The sequence below is a fragment of the Rhodamnia argentea genome, chromosome 8 (genome assembly GCF_020921035.1).
Source record: "Rhodamnia argentea isolate NSW1041297 chromosome 8, ASM2092103v1, whole genome shotgun sequence".
Taxonomy (NCBI): Eukaryota; Viridiplantae; Streptophyta; class Magnoliopsida; order Myrtales; family Myrtaceae; genus Rhodamnia; species Rhodamnia argentea.
The window spans coordinates 14670984-14691204 of record NC_063157.1 but is presented as its reverse complement, the minus strand read 5'-3'; the positions used below and the strand labels follow the sequence as shown (position 1 = coordinate 14691204).

The window sequence follows — 20221 nt, the reverse complement described above, 5'->3', positions numbered from 1 at the left end:
ATCAGTCCCTTTTTAGCAATATTGGCTAAAGTGCAAACATCGGTTGAGACAATTGAATAAATTCTCCAGAGATCGGAGATTGATCTTGAACTGGCTGTTTTCCACAGGCACTTGAGTGGCATGTCGTTCATCGGGAAAGATGGGACCGGAACACTGGTTGAACCCGATCGGGTTAGGGAGAGTCGCTGGATTCGGACCAGGTACACCAAAACAGGAATTGGTGTTGTTTGGAGGAGATGTCTGCTTCACCTTGACCAGATGTTTCAAGAGATAAACCATCCGTCCAATGAGATCAATTAGATCGGTCATTCATTCGTTCGACTCCTTCGCTTGCTCTTTCACCTCTTGTTTGACAAGAGCCGCAATTTCATCACGGTGGGCCATATTGCCATCTCCTCGATCGAGTAATGTAAGTGTATGGGGTATCTGTGATAAGCTACCATCAAGAAAGGATCAGAAGGTGAATATGGCATGAGAGACATCGAGTCAATCCATGGCTAGACTAGACTCATAAATACCGCTTATCTTGACCCATGACCCTTATCTTGGAAATTTCAATTTCGTCAGATTTTGGCAGAAAATTTGTGAAAAATCATCGAATGGTTAAAATGGTGTGAAAATTTACGAACTCATAGTTCAGAGGATGAGGAACAACTTTCATGTTTGGTGGTCGAGCTAGAAATGAACGGATTAGCTCAGTTTAATGCATTTTCTCAAAAAATCACATCCAGAAAACAGTTTCCTCCACCTTCTGTTAAATGAACGAAGGACCCCTTAAAAATGTGAATTAAAATATGAAATTTTGTAGGCTATCAGTTGAAACATAAACCTACAACTTTCATGTTTGGAAATTTAGCAATACGGCCCGTTTACTAGTAGTAAATCACAAAATTAATCTGTAGCCTGAGAACGTGCGAGATCCCAGCCTGCTTGACCCCGGCCATTAATTCCATAATAAATATAAAACAGACTGGATTACCATGAAATTTTTTTGACAGGATGGTTCAAGATCTTATGAACATTTTTTATTTGAAGTACGGAAATTGAATCCAACGCGAAAGGGGTGTAAAAATTCGTACAAGACAGCAAGGTCAGAATGAAAACAGAGCTGTTTTGTTAATCTAAAAGTGTAATCAAAGTATGACCACCATAAAATCTGAAAGAAAAAAAAAAATGCCTAAACAAGAGACCTAGGAATGTAAAGATACAAGTAAAGAGATGGGACTTGACAAGACCATAAAGACAAACCTAATTTGCCATGAACTGACTCATGAAATGAAGGGAGAAAATACATGTGCAATCATGAGTTCAGAGACAAGCGGAATGACATATGCATGCTTTATTAGCTAGATTTTTACAGCTTTCAAAAGCGAGCCCGACTTAAAGATGTAAGCCGTGTTTTCGCCCTTTTAAGCTTAGGGAATGTTAAGAAAAACCCCTCGTGCCCGCAGATTCAGGCCTGAACGGGGAATCTTAACATAATCGGGGTCAAAGGTAAGGTCGTCCATTCCTCCATCCCGAGGCCAGGCAAATTCTTACCCAGACACCATCCTAGGTTCATCTAGCATTTTAGGTCCAATGCAATGTCATGAATCATGCATAACAAGTTTAATCCACTCAATTATGGAATTCGCAAAAACAATTAAACTAATGACCCTCAAAAACAAAGGTTAGAAAATTACATTTACATAACCTGCAAAAACATTTAACACCTAAGGGAAGTTAAGAACAAACACAATCCGTGAATTCAAGAATCAAGAGAAAATTCACGTTTAATCAATCAAGGCATAGATCATGAAAATTAACGGCTTAAGCCCACATTTTAGTCCCCAGCGGAGTCGCTAAGTCGTCGCGACCTAAAAATTAATTTAGGTTAATGGATTATTAGGTTAATTAGATGAATTAACTAACCTAATACGGACTCTCCCAAGCCCTACCAATTCGCAACTTAGGTTTGATTTTTAATTTAGGAGCCGCCACTAATCTTTTTTGGTAGGTAGATTAGATACCTAAATAAAGTACGGGAGAATACTTTATTTTCTGCTAACCAGAGGTTTAGGGTTCGGGAACTTGGTTATGTTAATTTTTAATTAACACCCTTTCGGTACCAAATTTCATGAAAATGTCTTTTCCTGTTGATCGATGTGAATTTAATGATTAATTGGAAAAATGTGACATGAGGACCATATATTATGCGCCCAGAGAATTATTTTTTGGTATTTTCGGTAATAAAAGAAAACATTCACAAGCAATAAAAAATCTGAACAAAAATAAACAAAAATGCCCATAATATACCTTTAATTCCGAATATTCCGAATTTTCCTATAAATCTTCTCATTCCCGAAGATCCGGGCCAGAGCGAGATTTTATCCGCTACATCCTCGATGATTCGAGCCAGTATGCGGATAAATATATAGAAATACAACGTCCCTTCTCGCCAAAGGGCAGAATACGAATTTCTATATTTAAATCACCATCCTATTCCATAAGATCATGGATGTGTCGTGTGATTTAATTTTTCGACGGGACGAGGCACGAGGGGAGCACATTTTATAGGCATGTTTGTTTAAAAATATTCAAATTTAAAAAAAGAAAAAAGAAAAATTGTCGGCCAACTAAAGATAGGTGCCGAAATTCTAAAGGGGATAAGCCCCTATCCGCAAAGGATTCACATCTTTTAAATTAGGAAAATTATCCCTTGAGATTTGAAATGAAATATTTTTTATAATTATCCCAATTCAAAAAGATATGTTCAATATTTCTAAAAAACCTTAAGTTTGATTGAAGATATACTTAAAATTCGAGAATATGCCAATATCTTATCGGATGCAATCAAGATTAAGATTTCTCAAAATCAAACCACCACGAAATATGCCACGAATCCGAAAAAGATAAGCAAGATATCTCAATATTTATTCAGAAACTTCAAACTTGCGTGATTAGGCAACAAATGTTCTTGTAGATATGCTCGAACAAATCAAATTAGGAAAACAAGATAATCTTAACATTCAAGGGATAGAATTTTACCTTATCTTGCGATTGCGATTTCCTAATTCGAACTTTGTTCAAAGATTGCGCACCAAAATCGAAAAGGGAACCGATCGACTGGAGTTCTCGCACGCCTAGGAGCTTCGTTAAGGGCGGTAAAGGCTTGTTTCGTGACAGCAACTTTGAGCGCGAACACACCTTTTTCCAACCAAATTCCTGCACACGCAAGTCTGGAAACTTCGTCCGAAATGGCACTTTTTGAGTTCGGTTTGCTACCAAAGCACTCCCGAATGATCTATCACAAGTAATAACAACATTAGATCTACAAATATCAAGAAAACAGGGCCTGATCAACCTTGATAAAGGTTGGATAGTGGCAGAACATTGGCTGGGAGTTTTCGTTGAGACTAATTGTTCGTGGACTTCGTGGAGATTCAGCTTTCGGAGAAGACGATAGTTGAGACCCACGATCTCCCTCTACCGAAGAATGCTCTTTTGCCGCTTGAAATCCTCAGGTTCACTTGCGGATGAACTCACGAACAAGGCTTGTTGAGTCAATGGTATCAATTTTGATAAGACTCAATCAATAGTGCACAACTCAATCTCGGTGGCCTGTTGATCAAAAGGCAAATTCCAGAAGAAAACAATTGATCTTATAAATTGAACAAACCCTTTGGACTTTTTCCTCTTCCTTTTTAGGAGAACGTGCGCCTCTCTCTCTCTCTCTCTGTATGGCCGTATATTCAATTGTGCGGCTTCTTGAAATATGTATCCTTTATTAGCGTTTCTGCAAGGGAAATCTTGTCAGTAAAGCTTGTGAAAAAATAGTAAAAACCAAAAGAAAACTAAAGAGGTGCAAACGTGTGATTATATTGAATAATCAGCCTCCCCCTTTCTCTGTCATTTTTTATCTCTGCAACTTTCTTGGTCGTGTCTTTCCGCCTGTGAAGTTGTCTCTTCTCCATGGTCTCTTTCTGCTGAACTGTGACCGAGAGAGCCTTCCTTCAGCCATCCGTGTGTGAAGCTCTCAATGGCCCTCTCCCTTCTTTCTGCGTATGCCTCTATTTTTGAGAGACCTTCGGCCAAGTATGCGATGAACAGCCCTCCGAACTTCTGCCGTATATTCAATGAAAGTGGCCTCCTCCTCAATGCAAACCCTACGTGTGTATTTATAATGGTGAGCTAGGGTTTACGTGTCATTTTCACTATTTGCAAAATTGTCCCTCAACTTGTGCTAATCGCAATTTGATCCGGAGATAAAATATTCATCCATGAAGCCCTTTTTTTTTTCAATTAATGGATAGTTTTAATTAAAAGGATTTTCCCAAATTAAACAATAAATGGGCTGATTTAAGCTCAAAATTATTCCAATAGCTTTGTTAATTTTCGGCACACACTCCTTCTTGACTGCCGAAAAAATCCAAACTAAACCTAGTCCAGTCCTCTGTCAAATTGAGCTCAATTGCATTGCCTCTAGCTTGAATGTAGTGACATGCATGACTGACAAAAAGTAAATATGCAGTGCATGAGAAATTAATTTTTGTGAGAACTATGATAATTCTCATTTTATACTTAAATGAATGATTTTCTAAAAATCAAAATTTAGGTGTCAACAGTGAGTTTGAGAAGAATTTTTCCTTTCCCAAGAACTTAAGTAGTTCTCGAATCACCTAAATAAATAATCTATTATCCTTCCTCTATTGGAATGTGGGAGAAAGTGCATTTTTGCTTGCACAAATATGCCTGGTGCTTCCACCCATGCTGTCACTTTGTTACAATATTGGCTTGGCAAATGAGGGCAACAATTATGTCATTGGAGTCATCCACTTCAACTAGGTCGTCTTTTGGTTTAGATTACCATTCCCCATTATTTTCTTTCTGCACTGTGTTGCATGATGACTTGGTTTACACAAAGAAAGCAAGAGCATCTATTTTTTAAGGTAGGGTGAGCAACTTTGGGTTTATATTCAAGTTCTTTGTTATTGTGCTAGTTTAGGTGATATTGAGGTTTGCCTTGCACCAAATTTGCCCTGATAGCAATCTCCTTAGCTTTGGAAGCCTTGATCTCCTTGCGGATTTTGTTCTCAATGATTATATGCAGACCAAATCGGCTAGTGACATTTGCTTGTCGTTGTGGTCGAGTTCTTGCTTGTAATCATTCTAAGATTCTGGCAGCTTTTCAATCAGCAACCCCATAATAAACTATTCTTGCAAATTGATGTTTTCTGCCTTCAAGTCCTCCACCGGCTTGTGATTTTCATTGACCTGTGTCTTGATCTCCTTATCATCAAACATTTCTAACCGACATTAATTTTCAATCACGAACAACTGTCTACCCACATCTTCATAGTTTGCTTTGGAGTCGTGGAATCCCATATTTATTTCTCTTCTATGTACAAATAATTGACATCAATCAATTCACTAAAAAAGTACTAACAATTATGTGCCTACATACTTTGTTAGCCTGTATCCATTGTTCTCGTAGCTTAGTATCAGTCGATTCGGGCCCTGTAAGTGCGAAAGCGACTCCATGTACATCCAGTATAGACAAACTCTTTCTTACTGCCTTTTGAAGTTGTTTCCATTGAAAACTTCAATTTTTTATATGTCCAAAAAAATGGTTTCTCATAGGATGAATGTAATAATGGTGGCAGCGCAACTGGAGCTGTGGAGATAGAGGCATTAGTGGGGGCAATGGCGACAGCGTCAGTGGTAAAGGCAGCAGTTTCAATTTAGGAACCCATAGAAGTTATCATTAAGATTGTTTTCAAAAGAGTGTTGAAGAAGAAAAAAAATCTAAGGCATCTAAGCATTCTTCTGAATGATAATTTCGCTCTAGAAATAGCAACAACAACCCAGCAAATTATTGGAAAGAAAAAAGAGAATTTATTTTTTTAGCATATTTTGATTGTGATTTGGAGATTCTCTTAAAAGGCCAATAAATGAGAGGGTTAATAAAGAAATAAATAAAATCAAACGTTACAAAGCCAATACAAATTGATTGCGGTCATAACTTTCATTAAGAATGTTACAAGTCAAAGGCTTTGAATACTTCAAAGCCATTGAAATACCAGTCCATTTATGTATCAATAGAGGAGGGGCATTCATGCACATAGAACGGGTAGAATAAATAGATGATCACGCAACCTAAGCAATCATTGCTTGGGTCACACGTCTCAAGCAACCCCGTCGGGGTCGCGCAACCCAAGTGAGGAGAGCCTAAGGTCGCGCAACCTCAGACAATACTCACCCAGGGTCACACGACGCCAGGCGGCCCTTGCCGCTTGAGGTCGTGAGACATCAGATAATGATCGCCAGCATCAGAGTTGGCTCAAGAGCGGCCTAAGCCCTTCGCTAGAGTTGGCAAAGGTTTTGAGTTATTCTAATAAGAAATAGAAAAAAAAAAGGGGGGAGTGCAATCAAAGTCCTCTGAATGAAAAAATGTTGCCAAAAGCTATTTAAGACTTTTTACCAAATAGTAATTGCTTTTCAAAAAATTCATTTAGCCCAAAAGTATTTGCAAATTCTCAAGCTTTCCTTCAAATACGGAACCAATGGCACCCATCGTATGGAATTTCTTGGACACGAGCTACTTGCTATTGTGCACAAACCTAAGCTCCTCGTGAACCCCAAATCCTCTCTCGACTTGACTCGCTCTCCATCCAACCAATCACTCTCACGCCGCTGCACACCCATCTTCTCTGCCTGCGATTGAGATCGAGAAATTGCGAACGAGGAAGTTGCTCAAGGTCATCTTTCTTAGCCACAGCAGGTGCGCTTCTAGGGTTTCCTTTGATCTCTCCATTTCCTTTTGTGCTTTCTTTGTTTCCTATGTTGGGCTGGCTTGGTTTAAGGTTGGCAAGACGTCATTGATGAACCAGAATCCTTTGGTTAGCACTGAATGGTGATTTTGTCGAATCTCTGTTTCTTTTGTTTCCATGAAGTTGTGAGATTAATCCACTTCGGAAGGCCCTGTGTTGTGGGCTGCTCATGCTATCCCCCTTGGCTAATGTGGTTGTGGTTGGTTTTATAAGTCCACTAATCAGGGCTTTGTGTTAGCATGTTCAAATTCCCCTTGGCTGATGTGTTTGAGGTTCTTGCAGTCCCGACGAATCTCTCGAGCTCTCAGCGTGTAACAAACTAACAATTATCAATTCTAGCTGCTCCAGACCAGTTACCAGCGTTTGTCAAGCGAAGAACCAGCAAACAACAAGAGAATCACAGTACCACCAACACCCCAATGGTGTCCCTGCAGTCCTTTGTGCATCGAAGCTTCATCACACGGCCCTACATGACGAGTTCCTTACCTTCACCGCGAACAGGCCTTCTACTGGTCGTCCTTTGGTCTGATAAACTTAGGTAATTTCCCATACTTGTTCAATTCAAATAAGTCTATTACCTAATTTGAAAGATTATTCAATTATAACTTGATTGGGTGTGTGATTTTAGGCAATTTCCAAATAAGATATTTCTTTTTTCAAGTCATGCATATAATCGAGAATTCAATCTTTAAGACTTAAGATTCCATTCTCGATTACCTCTGTTTCCTATTCTATGCTAAGGTGAGTATTTGAATTATATGGACATGTATTTTTTTTTTTTTCGGTGAAGTAAGTATGTATATAACTTTCCAAAACGCCAAGTACAAAGAAGAGACCAAACACAAAAACCTCGTACCCATTAGTACACTTGGACGTGTCCTAACGGGTGCAAAGGTGTAGCGGCCCTACAAGATACACGAAGGCGAAAGCATAACAACCAAACAGCCAAACAACGGCCTAGTAGGTAAAACAAACCGGCCAAACATAAAAAAAAAAAAAAAAAAAAAAAAAAAAACCACAAAAGTGGCATCCGGTCAATCTTCAAAGATAGAGGAGGAGAGGCCCCAAAGTCTCTGAATACGCCTATTGCAAGCAAGATCTTCAACCCGCCTGAAAGAGAGACCTTTGTCTCTCACCACCTTGACAAGGTGTTTGAAGATAGCTGGCACAAAAAGAGCATTGTCTCCGAAGAGGATATTGTTTCTCTCGGTCCAAATGATAAGGCATAAGGCTCCAAGAGAAAACCTAGCAATACGATGAGCAAAGGACCGACCTCCAAACAATTGCATAGCCCAGCGAATGAAGTCATCCCACGGACGATTCTGCCAAAGTAAGTTGCATTTGGTAGCCCAAAACAACACAAGAGATCCCATGATAGAATAGCCAAAAAACAAGTGATCGATAGAGTTCGGTCTAACCCAACAAAAAGCACAAACCCCATGCTCAATTCTACGATACTGCAACAGTAAAATCTGAGTTGGCAAGTGGTTTACAGTGACTAACTAGAGAAGGAAAGCATGCCGAGGGATTATAGAACAATCCCGGATAAAAGAGTGCCATTGCACAATTGGAGCCCTTACCATGATGGCAACCCAGGCTGAAGCAATCGAAAAAACACCAGAAGGATGACTCTACCAAATGAACTTATCATTCCTACCGTCCACAAAAGAGGGGGCTGGCTCTGGCCAAGCCAAAAAGGTGGACAAGGTCTCCGACGGTTGCCAATCCGAGGCATAGAAGGATCGAACCGTAGAGTTGCGTGGAATCCTGGAAAGGTATATATCCCCATTCGTGAAGAGCCTATAAAGGGGTCCTCTATCATGCCATCAATCAAACCAGAATGAAGTGCGTAAACCATCCCCAATCCTCCATCTAAATTGCCAGAAGAAATTTGAGCGGAGGTTGAAGATTTTCTTCCAAGTCCAAGAACAAAAGGTAGGTTTAGTTTCCACCCAAAAAATTTTGTTCTTGAGAATATTTGAATGGATCCACTTGCACCACAATGACTCTTTATTAGTGAATAGGACCCATATATGCTTAAGTATTGCTGCTCTAATACAATCAATCAACCTACAGATTTTGAGGTCATCCTCCTCCTTTGGCATACACACATCAGTCCAAGGGACCTTTGCAACCCCAATACCCAAATCCGGACTTTTCCAAAGAAACTGTCGTAGGATGAGCTCAATCCGAGATAATACCGACATTGGAAGAGTGAAAACAGTAGCCCAATATACATGGATAACATGTAGGACAGATTTAATGAGTTGCAAACGACCCGCAAAAGATAAAAACCTTTGGGACCATGAACGAGCTCTAGCAGTAATAGAATTAACCAGGACATTACAATCGGTCTTGCTAAGTCTAGAAACAATGATAGGGACACCAAGATAACGGAAAGGGATAGTACCTTCCCGAAAACCCAGAGAAGATCGAATCTGTTCCTGTAGCACATCCGAACCACTAGAGAGGAAAAGCTCACTCTTGTTGGCATTAGGCTTTAAACCGGACCATCTAGAGAACAAATCCAGGCCTTCCTTTAACAAAGTGATGGAGGCCAAATTAGCATCAGCAAAACATAGGACATCATCAGCGAAGAATAGATGTGACAAGCGAGTGTGTTTGCACCGCCAATAGAACTTGAAAGCCGGTGAACTAGTCTTGGCTTTGAGAATGCCCGAAAAGACCTCCATAACAATAGTAAAGAGGTAAGGAGAGATGGGGTCTCCTTGGCGAATACCTCTAGAACTTGCAAAGAAACCATGTAGCTCCCCATTAATCGCAACAAAGAACTTAGGAGAGGAAACACATACCACAATCAACTTGGTGAACATACTGGGAAAGCCAAAAGCTTATAACACCACCTCATGGAATCCCCACTCAAGAGTATCATAGGCCTTTTGAAAATCTACCTTAACACCGCACTTAGGTAGATAGGGGTCATGATGGAAACCCACAAACAATTCTTGAGCTATGTCGCGACCTCGCCTTCGGCCTCCCGCGAGAGGGTCCGGCGAGGTTTAGAGGTATTGCCATAGATCAATGGCGTGGACTCTCCCAAGTCCTACCTCGCGTGACATTGGATTTCTTTTTACCGATTAGCAAATTAAAATGCTATTAAGAGTCGCCACTAGCCTTTGGGGTCGACTAGAAACCAATCGAGACAAGGGAGGGTTGTCTCGATTCCTACGCAACCTGAGCTTCTAAGTTCGAGGACTTGTTTACGCTAATTAGAAAATTAGCGCCCTTTCGGTACCTAACCGGTTGATATTTCCTAAGGTGACCACACATTCCGCATATCATTTTAAGCTCATCAGGTATCTAACCAAGACTAAATGATCATGCATAATGTTTTTCCGTCATTTCGCGCAATTACCTATTTATCCTTAACCTAGTATATAGAGAAAACGATTAACAGGCAATTTTTCAAAAGACAGTGTTATAAACACTCGGTCCGATAAATATGCCAAATAAAGATCGGGATAAGCACATGCAGACCAAATCTATGATAGCGATATTTAAACAAACAATTTCGACTCGAAGGTCGAATTACAACAGTTATCAAACTGGATTGACCATCGATCTTCAATCAACGCCAATTTCAGGCTTAAAATTCACATTAGGGGTAAAAAGGGTCATGTAAATCATTTTTCTAATTTTCTGAAATTTTTCTGATTTTTTTTAATTTTTTTTAATTTTTGAATTTTTTATTATTTATTTTATTATTATTTATTATTTTTTTTAATAAGGGGCCGGGGCCGGGTTCGGGTCGGGTTCTCGGACCCGGACCTGGATCGGGTCGTCGGGCCCGGCCTGGTCCGCGGGAGAGACCCAGACCTGGGCCCGGAGGATACAAAATGTTCGGGCCCAATTCTTTTTATTTTAACTGAACTGGGCTCCCAATTTTCCGGCCCACTTTCCAAAGACCAAATCAAGACACGGGCCCAGTTCCCTTTATTCTTTCCACGCCAGCCCAATCGAGAAACAACATAGACCAGGCCCAAAATATTTTCTCTTGTTTCTCTCCACCACCCCATTCGCCCAGCAGCCTCTCTCTTCATTTCGGTTTAGCCCATCCAAAGCCCAATCTCTCCTTTTTTATTCAATTTACTGGCTCGGGCCCGACTCCAGCACAAGCCCAGCTTCTTTTCCTTTTCTTCTTCTACCAGCCCGCCACGAACGGCCCAAAAGTTTTACTTTCCTTTTTATTTTTTTACGCCAGCCCAACTTCTCCTCTTCAGCCCAAATCTTCTTCTTGAGCCTTCAACTCGCCACTCCATCCAAGAAGCCCAAATCGGTCAACAAAAAAAATGCTCAGTCCACGAACAGCCCACAAAAACGCGAGTCGGCCCCCCATTTTCACTGTTCATCGTCCTCTTCGTTGCGTCTGCAACATGCACCGCGACACCGGCTTCGTCTACGGCCGTGACCAAGCCTCGACGCCGCTGGGTCTTCGCTCGCCGCGTCGCCGCACCGCTAGGAACCGTTCGCCATCGTTAGCTAGCTCTCACTCCGCGGACTTCTCGGACCCCGACCGACTCTGCTCGAGCGGGTGTCACCGTGCGTTGACGTTCGCATCTCCTCCGCCCGATCTCGAATCACTCGTGTTCACCCTTGCGTCGCATCACTTCAATCCCCGTTCGGGCTCGCGTCGCCTAAGTTTGGATTCGCGTCGCCTAAGTTCGGACTTGCGTCGCCTAAGTTCGGTTTCGCGTCGCCTAAGTTCGGTTTCGCGTCATCACCGGCTCGAACTAGTAGGGCACTTCTCAAGCTCGTGGGATATCATCGAATGTCGGACACATGACGACCTCCAACGCCCACTGCTAAACCAATATCACTTCGCCACAAACTTTGTTCCGTTCATCCGGTACCAAGGTTACGACGCCGAGATCCGCTCAGCATGTCACCATCTCAGATTCGAATGGCCATCTACGCAGCTATTGGTACAGGTCACCTCGCCGGTTCGAACTCGCGCGCCGGCGCTCGCATCCCAAAGTCACCAACTCAACCAGACCACCCCTACCTCCAAGATGACATGCCGGAATTTTTTCTTACATTTTTCAAGTCCTCTCCGATACCCAATAGTCCAAAACGATGATCCATATATTCCAAAGAAACAAGCATAACAGAGCAAAAACCGACATGGGTGACAGAAGGTGCAAAGCAAGCATTTTGGAGAAAAAATGTCCACGGTGGAAACTAGGGAAATTCGTTGGCGACGTGAGGAATGCGAACGCACGACGAGCAAGGTAAAAAAATGAACAAACAACTCAAATGCCGAGAAAGGAGTTTCTACGGGTAGTAAACTAATCCACCAGTTCAATGGGAGCTCGCCGGACCAAACAATGAACGATCTCTGTCCGGCGAGCCCCTTCGTCGAGATAAAACAACCCGGAGAGACTAACCTGTTCGAACTATGACCGGCCGTAGGCGACGACTAATAGGCGGCGGTGGGCGATCGTAGTATATCTTCAACCAAAGGGCGACCGGTTTTCCTATTCTAATGCTCAGCTACTCTAAAACCTCTCTCTGTTCCCTTTCCATTTTTTGGTCACCAAACCAACCTCCTGGAGCCGAACCCGAAAACTCCAACTCTCTCTCTCTCTCTCTCTCTCTCTCTTTTCTCTATTTCTTCTTCATTTTTTTAGTGCTGAACCGAACCAACCCACCACCTGCCCTCTCTCTTCGCTTATATTCTGCTGCTGCCTCCTTCCCCAAGCTTACATATGTGGACGAGCGTAGAATCCGGTTGATGGAGACGTGGGTTGGTGAGAGACCACGTGAGGTGTGCGGTGAAAATGAAAGTGACGTGAGTGTGTGCAAGTGAGTGTATGGTGATTGGGAGGGAGAATTTCACGTGTAGGAAGGGGCTGAAGGGAAATAAAAGGAGAAGTGGGCCATTTGCTTGGGCCCCGGGAGAAAATAAAAAGAAGAGAAGCTTGGGCCAGTGGGGAAAAGAAAAGGGACGTTTGGGCCCGGTTTAGCTGGAAAAATGAAGGAAGCCGTGTAAAATGTAAAGGCCACGAGCGGGCTGGTGCACGGGCTCCATTCCGATTTTATATTTTTTTTTTCTTAAAAAAAAACGAAATAAAATAATAAAATAAAATTTGATTTTTGATTTTTTTTTATTCTGTAGTACAACAAGAAAATATGCATATTCAATAGCATATCATTTCATTTTCATTTTTTTTCTTTCTCTTTCTTTCTTTTTTTTTTTTAAAGTTATATATTTTTTATTTTTCTATTTTGCAATAAGACGAAAATAAATTAGACGTGTTCTTATTTAACAAATAATAATAATAATAATAATAATAATAATAATAATAATAATAATAATAATAATAATAATAATGGGATCGCCAAAATTAGGTGTCAATAAGCTAGCATGATATTGTTGCTAATCCGCCGGCCTCTAACAAAAGCATTCCTGAGAGAGCTTATGATGGAAGGCAACATATAGGCAATCCTATTTGCAAGGATCTTGGTAACATATTTATACACAGAGTTGCAACAAGCAATAGGCCTAAAATCAAGCATGGCCAAAACATTAGGGATTTTTGGCACCAAGGTGAGAATAGTGGTGTTGGGCTTTTTGAGTAGTAAACCAGATTCAAAAAAATTCCTAACAACGAAGGTGACTGAATATCCAATAATATCCCAAAATGCTATAAAGAAATCAACATTGAAATCATCCGGACCCAACGCCTTACCTTTAGTAAGGGAGAATATGGTACTGCAAATCTCGCCATCTGTGACAGCCCGAGAAAGATAATGGACTTGATCAGCATCCAAAGAACAACTAATGAACTCCCGGATCTCCCGAACTTTCGGTGGGCAAGCTTGAGAAGACCCATTGAGCAGATTTTCAAAGTGCCCCACTATATGATGCCGAATGGTGTTGTGTTCAATAAGACAGCCCCATCCGAGTCTTCAACCGAAAGAATACGGTTATTTAGATGCCGTTTGTTGACGAAGTGATGGAAATACTTAGTGTTCTAATCCCCTTCCTTCATAGCCAAGGAATATAAATGAGGCTCTATCTTGCCCGATAAAGAAAAGTGGATGAAAGCAATGGAAGATGAGATGGAGTCAATGAGGTCAAAGTAACTTTGGGGACTGGTTAATCTTTCAAAAGGATGCATAGCCATCAAGTAGATTTTCAAAATAAAGCGTAAAGTCGATAACTTGATTGAGAGATATAAGGCTCATCTTATGGCAAAGGGTTATAATCAACAAGAAGGAATTACAATGAAGGTACCTTTTCTCCTGCATGAAGTTTACCTCAATTCACCTTATTCTAACAATAGTAGCAAGTTTGGATCTTGAATTACATTAGATTGATGTAAGGACTGATTTTCTCAATGGAGAACTAGAAGGAGAAATACACTTCGACAAGCCATTCGGTTTGTTAATGAAAGCTAATAACAAAAGGTATGTCGAATTTTGAGATTGGTATATGACCTTAAGTAGTATTCATGACAATGGTATATCCGTTTTCATAATGCCAACACCGTAGAAGAGAGTCTCATTTTGTTGCAGATTGGGCCACCAAAGCCCATAGTAGCAAGTCTTTACCTTTTGATTGGGTTGTTTTATCTCTTCAAACTATTTTGAACTTATTATATTTCGAGGCTCATTTATCGAGCCCCTTCGATTTTTCTAGTTGAATGAAAGTTCTTCGTTTTCGACAAAAAAAAAATTTAATTTCTACCTGGTACATTTATAATGTCTTAAGGTAATAATGACCTGAGGAAGCGAACAAGGTACCTTGATGGGACATTAATCGGAGATGTCACCGGATGCTTTTTCCTTGCCAGAGAGATTAGAAGGATTGTATTTCCCTAAAAATGAGGAAAATGTACGTGAGAGAAAGGTTAAGGATTGAACTTTTATCTCTTAAATCACTAATCACCAAAGGTTAAGAGTTAATTGTGTTATCACCTATGCAATTTCCACTCTCGAAACGTTCCTAGATGGGTAATACGTGCCTAATTCTGTTGGCCCACCTTCCCTATTCATGGAGCCAAAAATGTTCCTCGTAGGAAATTCTATCATGTCTTCAACATTTTAATTGATTTTGTTTAGTCTTTATTTTTTTCAAAAGGTGCAAAATGAAGTCCTTTCGGTAAACACCTGAAATTGCTTTTGTTTCACTTAAAAAATTGGCAACCGCATATCCTAAAGGAGTTTTGGGACATAACCAGATTTTTCCATAAATGTTTGGGACCTAATTGTACTAATTATAAAATTTAGTGCTCGATTGCATTTTGATATCGGATTCGGGACTTATTGGTGCAATTTTCCTAACATATCATACCTGCAAGTGATGCTTATACCAAAATTTGTGCAAAATTTGCTTTCAATGAAATGCTTTTATCCAACTTTTTTACTTTTTTAGACCGGTGATGAGCGCCCCGGAGATTTAATTATAAATGAAGACACTTACAAAAAAAAGTATAAAAATAATAAAAAAATATTATAGAACAGCCACCAGCATTTTTAGCATAATACTATCAATGTCAAAGATCGATGAAAAACTAGGCATGGGACCAAAAAAAAAAATTTGTTAGAAGAGGACGGGAGGAGCTTATGCTGGAAAATTAAGGAGGCAAATTGTATTCTTCTTTCAATGACAAAATTGCTCCGAACGACGTGTAAATGCAAGGACTAGAACTAAACGTGGAAAAAGACAAAAGGACTAGAACAAACCATAACAAAACCTCTCATGATCTTAACAGAGTACAAGAAACATTTCAACCATACCCCGACAATAAAAATTCTAAGACACAAAACAAGCACCTTTTTTGCTACAATGTAACAAATCCAACTTCTCTCTATCATGCCTGACAAAAAAGACAATTATTTTTGCATTTCGCCGAATTAAACAAGATTAATGAAAAAGCCCTAGAAATCGGCTGCCGAAAGAGGCTCATGCATGTTGTCTCCGATGAATATGTTGTCGTACACAATGGCCGCGATGCCGGCACCAATGAGCGGTCCGACCCAGTATACCCAGTGGTTGGTCCAGGACCAGCTGACCACGGCCGGGCCGAAGGAGACGGCCGGGTTCATGGACGCACCGTCGAATGCTCCGCCGGCCAAGATGTTGGCGCCGACTATGAAGCCGATCGCGATGGGCGCGACGGTCCCCACGTTGCCCTTCTTCGGATCCACCGCTGTGGCGTACACGGTGTACACCAGGCCGAAGGTCATCACGATCTCGAAGACCAGCCCGTTCCACACGGAAACGTCGGATGAGAGTGAGAATGCCGATGTTTCCTGCACTCAAATAATCAAGAAATAGCTAAATAGATAGGTATACAATTTATAAGATTCAACTGTTCAAAAATCCTTGTATTTTTTGAAATCGTGGTCTATAAGTAACAGCATTGTTGAAATTTTATCAACTTTCAAGCTTAGTATTCACCTTTTAAATGACAATATACTCATGTTTTCAACATAATGAAAAATGAATAGTAAATTAGAAATGCTAGTGTTGAATTTTTATGGTAAAGTTGGCTTCCGAAGAATTTCTCTATCGGATTTTGTAGGATCACGAGTGATTTTCGGAGAGTTTGACTGGACTTTACCATTCCGCCAGTGGCGAACTTCAAGAGGAGGCAGGCCACAACCGACCCGAGCAATTGCGCGATCCAATACAAGATGCCCCTCAACAACGTTATGTTCCCTCCTAGGAACGCCCCGAACGTCACGGCCGGGTTCACGTGGCCGCCCGATATGTTCGCGCCCACCGAGACCGCCACGAACAGCCCGAACGCATGAGCTAGCGCCGCCGCCACTAGTCCCGCCGGGGTGGTCGATCCGTTGTCCGTGATTTTGTCTGACGAAAGTAAGGAAATGACGCGAATTATGAAGTTGGTCATGGAAAAACCTGTTTGCTTAGGTGGTTGGTTTAATTTTTGTGCATCGGGACGTCTTTCGATACACATGAAGGGGACGGCCTCATGGCTATGCAAATAAATCCAGCTAGACATCCCATCTTATGAAGAAAACAAAAAATCGTAGCAAATGTGCTCAATAGAACGCGGCGACTTACTAAAAGCCATCCCAGATCCCTCGCCGGCGAAGACAAAGATGAGCATGGAGATGAACTCGGCGATCGCCGCCTTGAGCGCATCGGGGTGGCTCGCCTCTCCCGGTGTCCCGATCGCGATCTTGTAGATTGCCATGTTTCTTTTCTTTATCTTGAGCTGCCTGCTGTCTCACTCTCTTAAAAGCCTCTAGCTTTCTCTTGATTCCACACTTGTGGGGGTGAGGGTACGTGCTCACTCTCTCGCCCTTTATATATCCCCTAGATTATCGGCGGTGGAACCGGTATGGCCAGTTTCCGGTAAAACTAACAGAAACTCGGGCGCACGAGGCTAATGACAGTGGGCCTGGGGCTGTGGAGAGAGGCCGCACGTCGGTGGCTTTTACAGCTCGTGACCGCGACGTGTCACTGGTCCCGGCGCTGCCACGTGTGGGGCCGTGATGGAACGGGGGCGATGTGCGGTGAGATCGACGGCCGACCTATGACGTGGCGGGACCCGCTCGATGATTCACGGGGGGAGGCGTGGCGATGGTCGGCGAACCGTTGGATCATTGAACCGCCCATTTGAATATTTCAAAATTGGAAACAAGTGGAAAGGGCGAGAGCTTGGGGACTGTTTCATCACGCTCGCGTGGGGACCACCGGAGTCGTCAAGTCAGCATCATCACGCGCCGTCCAAAAAGGTGGGACCCCTACTTGGCGGGACGATAGACGAACGTGATGGAAAGAGAGTTCGGCTTCTTCTTGTTATTGGCGTGATGTCAATGATTGGAGAGTATTGAATTTCATGGAATTCAATTGGGTAGTTTATGCGCATTTGAGTCTCTCAAGTAGCGTAGCAGAAGAAATAGTATAGGCATTTGCCAGAAGCACGAGGGACTAGGGAGAGTGTAAGCTCAAATGGATGGATTGATTGGGATTCCTTAAAATCATAAAGTTTTCTCGTAATTTAACAAAGTCATTCCGATCACTTTTCGCCAATAAATCGTTGACGAGGTTATCAAGTCATCGCCGCCGTCCTACGTGGCACATCAACGCGCAATTGGCTTCCATTGAAATTTTTGCCAACAATTTAGAATTAAATGAATCGAATTGAAAAAATTATGATTGAATTGAGAAATATACGATAGGCTTATTAGGAGTGATTCGACAATTTTCTCCCTAAATTTCGGATGTGAATTTTTTCCTTAACTCTAAAGGATCCCAATCCTTCCCCAATATGTTTGAGTTTTACTCTCACCTTCTTTTGTGTAAATAATCACCTATTATTTGGAAACCCATCCGGCTTTGAAGATCTCCCAAATATTGCGTAGCTATCCTAAAAAATCTGTGAAAAGTGACTTTTTTAACTGTTTGGTAAAAAAATTTCCAACCAAAAAAAATCTATTTGATAAAAATTTCGACCCATAACAAAAAATTGTTTCGTAGGTTTTGAGGTGTTGCACCTTTTGAAGTTTGCAATGATTATTTTATTAGAAGAAGTATCGTACACGAACCCTTCATAAACATAACAACAATATATGCATTACCTACCATAATTACAATAATGATACTGATTTTAATTAAAATATTAGTATTATAAAATCAAATTAATTGATTTTTCCTAGAAGGAAAGGTTAGCAACTTTTCTAGAAATTTGAAAGAATAACTAATAAAATTACCACGTTAATCTTATGATAGCAATAATAGTAAAAGTAAAAACATGTTAAATAAAAATCCAATAATAAGAACAACGACAACATTATTAATACTACTACTGTGGAAAAATTACCAAAAAAGTCATAAAACTAATGCAATTGTGCTAATTTAGTTATAAACATTTTCCTTGCCAATTTTATCCTAAGTCTTTTGCATTTGTGCCAATTTAATGCTTCAAGGCCAACTTTAGCAGGTCAACGCCGACGTGGCGCTGCCGATATTGACGTGGCAATTGCTAATGATATTTAATAATATTTTGAATTATGCTGTATTTTTTTCTTTTTTCTTTCTTTTTTATTTACTTTTTCTTTTTCTAGGTTAGGGCCAACGAGGGCGTGTGGCCCCTTGCCCATGTCTGGCGACTCGCCAGACCTAAGCCAGGAAAAAATAAAAAGAAAATAAAGAAAATAAAATGAAAGAAAAAATTATAAAATATTTAAAAAATTATAAAAAAAAAATTTGCTATTGTGATTGTTTTTGTCATCATCATATGGTGAAAAGTAGAAGTTCTAATAGTGCAATTATAAAAGTTGATAGCTACTCTACAATAATGCCATATCTTTTTTTGTCATTTTGTACCACGGTAATGTCACAGCTCCTTTTACCAAACGCATTAATCACGCGCAACCAAAGTACCCTTAAAAGACGTGTGGCCAAACGCAGGCATTTCGACGCACCAAACGGACCTTAAGTCTTCAATTCCGGGGTCTACTTCTATTCTCGTCTCTTTGTTTATTGGACCGACCATTTTCGGATTGCTGGACGACACCTTTTTTCGGCCACCATTGAGTTTTTCGTCCTCAAGCAAATCTTTAACATCGCAAACAAAGCCAAAGAAAAGTGATTTCTCTGTATTCTCTTTTGAGAAATCAGGATCTTCGAGATGGCCATCTAGGGTTCGTTTCCAAGTCTCCCATCTCACAATGTAAAGCAAATTATTTGTCCAGTGATTGATCAAATAGAGTTCTTGCTTTCCTTCGATTGCCCGCGTTCAAATTTTAATAAATTTTCTATATGAGTGAAGTCGGCAACTTGTGACGCACCAACCAGAACGGTGATTGGACGGAGTTTCATTCGGCGAGTTTCGGAGGACCCAAAGACAAAGGAACAATAGAAGTCGAAGAACTATTGTCTTTTGATTCTCATGTTGATATTGTCATTACTGTACAACGTATATTAGATAATGCAATGACATAAATAAACGTATTGGACTAGTTAATACAAATTTGTTGGAACATTACCAAATCTGTCATAAACCTATTATACGAATACTGAATCTATATATTTGAATTTTTTCGTTGTAGGCCTAACCTTTTGATGATTTTTTTAATATTGTCGCTACCTAAAATTCGAGAAAGCCTTAGGTTAACAGATTATCAGGTTTATTAAATTAACTAACCTAATTCGGACTTTCTCAAGTTCTACCAAATCGCAACTTAGATTTAATTTCATGCAAAATTTATTTAATTTGGAGCCGCCACTAATAATTCTTGGTAGATCGATTATAAACCTAAATAAAATAGTGGGAGAACTATTTTATTTCTGCGAACCCGAAAAAACGAGTCCGGGGGCTTGGTTACATTAATTGAAAAAATTAATGTCATTTTGGTACCAATTTTCATGAAAAATCCATTTTAATTGATGATGTGAATTGAATGATTGA

The 20221-nt window shown here is 40.6% G+C and overlaps 1 protein-coding gene across 1 annotated transcript; it reads right to left on the bottom strand.

Annotated features, from left to right (window-relative positions):
- Positions 1-15522: 15522 nt before the first annotated feature.
- Positions 15523-17075, bottom strand: LOC115730779 (aquaporin TIP1-3-like). The gene is made up of 3 exons (XM_030661385.1): positions 16867-17075; positions 16400-16650; positions 15523-16088 (listed from the first exon to the last, which is right to left on the bottom strand). The coding sequence occupies exons 1-3, from the start codon at positions 16997-16999 to the stop codon at positions 15714-15716; spliced, it is 759 nt and encodes a 252-aa protein (XP_030517245.1). The 5' UTR covers positions 17000-17075; the 3' UTR covers positions 15523-15713.
- Positions 17076-20221: the final 3146 nt, after the last annotated feature.

Excerpts from the sequence above, each read along its gene's own strand:
- LOC115730779 (XM_030661385.1), bottom strand. The coding sequence starts at position 16,999 with ATGGCAATCTACAAGATCGCGATCGGGACACCGGGAGAGGCGAGCCAC. Across the intron at positions 16,651-16,866 it reads GGGATCTGGGATGGCTTTTA|ACAAAATCACGGACAACGGA; the intron begins GTAAGTCGCCGC and ends TACTTTCGTCAG. Across the intron at positions 16,089-16,399 it reads AGTTCGCCACTGGCGGAATG|GAAACATCGGCATTCTCACT; the intron begins GTAAAGTCCAGT and ends ATTTGAGTGCAG.